The sequence below is a fragment of the Muscardinus avellanarius genome, assembly GCF_963383645.1.
Source record: "Muscardinus avellanarius genome assembly, chromosome: 9".
In the NCBI taxonomy this organism is placed as follows: domain Eukaryota; kingdom Metazoa; phylum Chordata; class Mammalia; order Rodentia; family Gliridae; genus Muscardinus; species Muscardinus avellanarius.
In genome coordinates, this window is record NC_137795.1 from 87473715 (window position 1) to 87480563 (window position 6849).

The following is a 6849-nucleotide window of genomic DNA, read 5'->3' on the forward strand; positions in this document are numbered from 1 at the left end:
ATAATTCTGTGGTTATGTAAGAAAATTTCTTATTTTTTGGAGATGCATTCTGGAGGACTTAGTACTAAAATGCCATGATGTAATATCAGTCTGTGAGTGTGCACACACATGTATCTCTAGCCATTTGAGCACTCAAACACCTAGACTATATACAGACAGACAGACAGACAGACATATATACATATGTACATGGGTGTTATGGTTTGGTTGTGCAGTGTCCCACAAGAGCCTTATTTGTTGGCAATGCAACAATATTCAGAGGTGAAATAATTGAATTGGGACTTTAATCTCATCAGTGGAGAAATTCACTGAAGAATTAATTTAAATGAAGCTGGGAGCTGCGGCACACAACTGTAATTCCAGTACTTGGGAGGCTGAGACAGGAGGATCCCAGGTTCAAAGACAGCCTTAGCAACTTAGATTCTCAGCAAACTAGTGAGACCTTATTTCAAATCAAAAACTAAAAATAGGGGTAGAGCTGTAGCTCGGAGGTAGAAGGTCCCTGGGTTCAATCTCCAGTAACCAAAATAACAATAATAACAAGCAATAAAAATAATAATAATGATAATAAAATTACTGGGTAGTAACTTAAATAGGTGGGTGTGGCTGGAGGAAGTAGATCACTGGGGGCGTGGCCTTGGGGACTATATCTTCCCCTCCCCCATACTTCCTGTCACTCTCTCTCTGCTTTCTGACTGCTCTGAAGCAAGCTGCTGTCCTCCACCCAAGTTGTGTCACCATGATGTCTACCTTGGAGGTGGCTAACCATGGACAGTACCTCTATAACTGTGAGCCAGATAAACCTTCCCTTCTCTGTTTTGTTCCTGTCAGGTACTCCGGTCACCATGATGGAAAAGCAGAATCAAACAGTGGGGAAGATATATAGATACATAGATGATAGATAGATAGATCGATAGATAAATAGATAGGTAATTATGTTGACTGGCAACATACTTGACATACTTAAATGGATAGGAGATGGATAAACATATAAAGATAAATCATAGTCACTGCTTATGATCATTAAAGATAGGGGTGGGTAGATGGCATTCATGGGAAAAAACATAATGCAACAAGAACTGCTAATTAGAAAATGTTTTTTATTACTGCCAAGTGAAGAGCGCTTAAGGCCAATGTGAGTAGTGGGTGGGTATTGCTTCTCCAGGCCCTCCAATCAGGTGATGCACAGGAGGGGCAGCGGGGCAGGGCCAGGCAAGGTCCACACACGAGGGAGAGGCCACAGGAAGAATGAATGAGCAGCAATCTGTGTGGACAAGACAGTAAGGATGATGGGCAAGATCCTACCCCATTGCATTTGCGCTTTGGGTCTCTTGCCTCATTCCAGACCTTGCAGTAGTGGGGAACCGGGCCAGAGAGGGGCACCAAGACTGGTGATGGGAGCAGCAGAAGGAAGACCAAGGAAAGCCACGCAGTCCTGAACTCAGGGACACTGTGGGGCGGTAGCCCACAGGACAGATAGGGAAGCTTGGCTTACACTTTCCTCTTCACAGTCACTGCCAAGACATCAGTTCTCTACCCTGAAAGACATATATGAATCCCAGCCCCACCCACCTTTACCTGATGGGGCTGTCAGTGGCACTATAGACTCAGAGGACACTAGTGTCCCCAACTTTGTGGGCCATGCAAGGAATGGGGAAAGCTGTATTGCCATTCCTTCGATGACCCCTGCTAGAGATCTGTGCCCTCCCCACACCCTGTAGCATTGAGGCCTGCTTGAATTCTTACCCCAGCAGGGCTGGAAACAGGTTTGGAGTGGAGTGTCACTCAGACACCTGTCTGGTGCTGTCCCCCAGCACAGCTGAGAGCAGGAGGGACCCAACGGTTCCAGGGCAGGCAGGGCTGCTGGGGGTGCACTGCCAGGGGACTGCTGGGGAAAGGGAGAGGAGACCTTCAGCTACCATGGAGGATTCCTGTTAGAAAGCTTGGGGCCCCAGTGCCATTTCCCCCCTTCCTCCCCCATCCTGCACAACTCCAGAGGGTGCCATTTATATAGTAGACCAGGAAATGGCACTTTCTAGAAGTGTACACTGTGAGAAATGTGGGATGTCATGTATCCTAGCTCAGGCCTTCACCAGAAATGGGAGAAAGGGTGAGCCCTTCAGTTTTCCCAGTTCACAAACTCCCTTCTCCCGAGTACCTGTGAAGAGATGATCCCTGGGGACACCCTTGGTACAGTCAGATCCTGAGAAGCACCTACAAGGTGAGGGTGGATCCACTGAGAGGGAGGAAATGGGGCTGGGGACAGAGGGTATGTGCTGAAAGACAGGGGCATTAGAGGCAGAGGTTTCCAGGAAAGGCAGCAACTTCTTGCAGGGGGAGGAGAGAGATGTTACAACCCTAAACTGCCTTCCTTCCAAAGCAGGGCCTTGGGAAACTAGAAAGAAAAATTAAATCCCAAAGATAGTATTGGGACAGTACATTCCTTAGGGGCAGAAACTGTGTATACAAGCATCTGGGAAAAGGCTTGATACCTGGGAGGTACTATGCAAAGTTGGGTGGGTAGGTGGGTGGATGGATGGATGATGGATGGAGGTATGGATTGGTAGATGCATGGATGAATAAATGAATGATTGGGTAGATGGATAAATGAATGGATGGGTGGATGGATGGATGAATGGGTAGATGGATGGATAGGGGTGGGTGGATGAATGCATGCATGCATACATGCATAGGTGAGTGGGTGAGTGGATAAATGGGTGAATGGATGAATGGGTGGATAGATAGATGGATGGGTGGATAGATGAGTGGGTGGATGGATAGATGGATGGGTGGATAGATGAGTGGGTGGGTGGATAGGTGGATAGGGTGGGTAGATGGATGCATGGATGGATGAGTGGGTGAATGGATGAATAGATGGATAAATAGGAGAGTGGGTGGATGGATGGATGGATGGATGGATGGATGGATGGATGGATGGATGGATGAATGGATGGATATAGAAACCACCTGGCAGCTGCATTTCCCACTTTAGCTTCTCTTGCCGGCGCCACTTGGCTCTTCTGTTGGAAAACCAGACCTGAGGAAGAAGAGGAACTATGTGACTGGCTGTGCTTTCTGCTACCTGGCACCTACTGGTCTCACCTGAAGCTCCTGGACCTGGCCTCTACTCAGAATCCAGAACTTTAGTTGTTCCTATTGTCCTCTCTCCCTGCTCTGGCGTTTGCTCTCTGCCCCTTCCTCAGCTCAAGGGTGCAGGGTGGGAAAGAAAGGAAAGCAATGAGCAGAAGAGGAACAAGAAGGGTTTCATCTCTGATTTTTTGCTCCAAATAATTTTTCCCACCTTCTTGCCCCCTTCTCTGTCTCACCAGAACCCAAAGCTCCAGCCAGTATAGAGTCTTCCAGTGGTGTACACACAACACGTACAGAGATCACTCACCCTCACCGTGTCCTCAGGCAGCGAGGTGGCAGCAGCCAGCTTTCCACGGGCTGCTGAGTCAGGATACTGGCCACGCTGGAATTCTGCAGAGAGGGAGGCTCCCACAGGGAAGGCACCAGGGGGAGCAAGGCAAAGGTCCCCCATCAGGCCCACTCTCTGCCTGCTACAACCCTACACTGCCTTCCTTCCCAAGGCAGCACCGCCCACAGTCCACAGTGGGCATCTCAGCCTTTGGCCACTGGCCCCAGGGCTTTTAACCCCATGTCACACCAAGGACCCTCTACCCCACCATCTGACCCACCCAGTACCTTTCTCCAGGGCCTCAGCTTGGCCTGGGGAGAAGATAGTCCGGTTCCGGTGGGCGGTCCCAGGATGGGGGCCCCGGGGAGCCTCAGAGCCACTATGGGGAATGGGAAGCACGGGGGCCAAAATAGCTGCAAAGGAAGACAGTGTCTTGAGATGAGTTTCTCTGCTCAGATGGGGTCCCCGAGTCCCTGGCACTGTGGCTAGGTTTAAGAGCAGAGCCATGCTGGTGGAGCCTTCAGTTACTTGGGGGTTGCTGTGTGGGCCTTTGATGGGAAATGCACTCAGTACCATGGTGGTGTTTGGGGACAGCTGCGGCAGGGTTAGTCCAAGTTTGCATGATCCCATAGAACATGAAGGATGCTCTGAGAAGCTCTGTCCAATGCAGGGTGAGGGTGCAGACGACACGGTCCCGCCTCTTCTTCCGCAGAGCCTGGAAACCTAGGAGCTAGGGAACCTAGGTTCTGTCCCAAGAACAGCTGACAACTAGATAATGACATTGGGTAAATCACTTTGCTTCCCTGAACCTCAATATCTTTTATTTTATTTTTATTAATTTATTTTTTTGCCAAGAGCGAATAAGACTACCTGACATCCCCTACATAATGGGTTGTTGGGGAGGATGCCCCCCCCCAAAAAAAAAAGAATGAGAAAGTGCTTTGAGAGCTGTATAATGCTGAGAATTTGACTCTGATCATCCCCTGGGGGCAATTCCAAATATACCTGGGGACCCAAGCCGTGCCCAGTGTGGTCTTGGGTCTTCCTGTAGCGCCCGCAGAACTCGATTGATGGAGGAGACCTGGGAGTGTGGAGGATTGAGCGGAGAGATGGTGAACAGACCCCGGATTGCCCCAATGTCTCTTCACCCCTTTGATCTCCACCTACAGCTCACCTCCCCATGCTTTCTCCTGCTCACCTCTTTCACTACCTCCACTTTTCAGAAGAGAAATCTATAGGTCAGAAGATGCCAGGTGCCCCAGCCCCAGCCTGGGATGCCCACATTACCAAATGAGAAAGGATACTCTCCCCAGACAGCCCATGTGCCAGCCCCAGCACTTACACTGGGCGTCCTGTCCTGGGTGCACAGCCCTTCAGCACAAAGCTGCCGCTGGATTTCCCAGGCAAAGAGAGCCGGGCGCTCATCCTTCAGCTGGGCAATTCGAGCCACCACAGGGCGGGTGGCCAGCCGTGGCTTGCTTCCCCCAGTACCCTTGGGCTCCAAGGCACCCGTGCGGTAGTAACGCCCCAGGATCTTGCTCACACAGCCGTTAGATACCTGAGCCAGGCAAGAAACAAGCACAGGTAAGACATGATGGACAGGAGCGCGAGTGTCCCTGGGATAGAGAAGTCTGCAGGCAAAGCAAAACTTACTAGAGCCAGCCATAGCGTTGAGAGTCCTACCTCACCTTGGCGCTCCGACAGCTCCCCCTCCCAGCCTCTAGGAGGGTCTTTTAGGAGGTGGCCCAAGCCCCAAAGGCCCTCAGACTCCTGCCTTCTGAGAGGCCCCTTCTCTCGGATCCTCATCCCATCACTGGTCCTGACACTACCTTAAGGCTCCGTGAGATGTCGCAGGGCCGCATGCCGCTGACCGCTAGCTGCACGATCTGCTGCCGGGTGTCCAGGGGCAGGGGCCGGCCATTCACAAAGAGGCCCCCTAGCTGATTCACGCTGCTGATCCCTGGGCACGAGAAGGAAGCGTCTGCACACTGCCCCTCTCTACCCGCCTCCACCTCTGCAGAGGGCTACTCAAGTCCTCTACCTGGCTGGCCACCACAGAGCCAGCCCTCCCCCCAAAAGACTCCCCCAGGTCCTCAAGACATGCTACTGTCCAGGAGCTGGGCAAGTCCTTGCTCCTTAACCAGACGGGCTGACAGAGCAGGGCACTGGGAAAAACTGCCCTGGAACACTGGCCAAGGGACGATGAAGTCGCCCTGCAACGCTCCCCTGCCTCGGTACTCCTCCCCACTCCTCCCCATTCTCCCCTTCTCTCTCAGGCTTCTTACCTTCCTGCTGCATGCTCCAGGCTGACCCTCCTCACAGGAGGACAGGAAGCCGGCTGGGAAGACTGGAGGGGAGAGTTTCCGCCAGGAGCACCTATACCAGTTTTGGGCTAAGTCTGCAATAATAGCAGGGTAAAATCTCTTGCCTGCAATGGTCTTGGGACATAATGTGTGGTAAAAGAGAGTCAAGCTTTGCAGATTTCCCAGTAGGTTGACTAAAATGAGAATATTAGAATTCTCTTTATAACCAAATGTGGTGGCACACACTTGTAACCCCAGTATTTAGGAGGCCGAGACAGGAGGATCACAGTTCGCAGACAGCCTCAGCTACTTAAGTGAGGCCCTTTGCAACTCAGTGAAAGCTTGTTTCAAAATAAAGAATAAAATATAGGGCTGGGGATATAGCTCAGAGATAGAATGCCCCTGGGTTCCATCCCCAGTATCGCAAATAATAATAATAACAATAATAATAATAATAATAATAATTTAAAAATAGAATTCTCTTTACTTAAACCCTATGTGATAGACATCACAGGGCAGCTGAGGACTGGCTCTTGCGGAGGTCCTTACGAGGCACTGTGAAGGCAGGAGGGGTCTCATATCCCTAATGTTGGGGAGGTGGAATGGCATGTTCTGGCTTTCTCTTTTCAAAATGGGTAACTTTTGGCCGTGGCGGTGGTGCATACCTGTAATCCCAGTACTTGGAAGGTTGTGACAGGAGGATTGCTGGTTCAAGGCCAGCCTCAGAAACTTAATGAGACTCTGTTCCAAAATGTAAAAAAATTAAAATAGTCTCCAGGAAGCTCTGGGAGAAATGTGGGGCTCTGCTCTATCCACACAATGGCATGATGAACAGTTATAAAGAGCTGGCTTCTTCTAAAAGACATGTATCTTAGCAGATCCTAAGCTGCTGGAGTTGTTGGTTCCTGTTAACTGTAATGAGTTCTAGATCTCGCCAGGCGTGGTGGCGCACGCTTGTAATCCCCGCGCTTGGGAGGCGGAGACAGGAGAATCGCGCAGGATTGAAGCCAGCCTCACTGGCTTAAGAGACCCTGTTTCCAAATAAAAATATTTTAAAAAAGGTCTTGGAGTATAGCCCAGAGATAGAAGGGTTTCCGGGAACCCCAGTACCACCACCACCAAAAAAAA

The 6849-nt window shown here is 50.5% G+C and overlaps 1 protein-coding gene across 1 annotated transcript; it reads right to left on the reverse strand.

Annotated features, from left to right (window-relative positions):
- Positions 1-1124: 1124 nt before the first annotated feature.
- Positions 1125-5676, reverse strand: PAX4 (paired box 4; the record flags this gene model as incomplete). Its single annotated transcript, XM_080701222.1, has 10 exons — positions 1125-1264; positions 1747-1888; positions 2159-2214; positions 2968-3037; positions 3398-3480; positions 3706-3831; positions 4424-4499; positions 4761-4976; positions 5248-5378; positions 5526-5676. 10 exons carry the CDS (start codon positions 5674-5676, stop codon positions 1125-1127), a joined length of 1191 nt encoding a protein of 396 aa, XP_080557348.1.
- Between the last annotated feature and the right edge of the window lie 1173 nt (positions 5677-6849).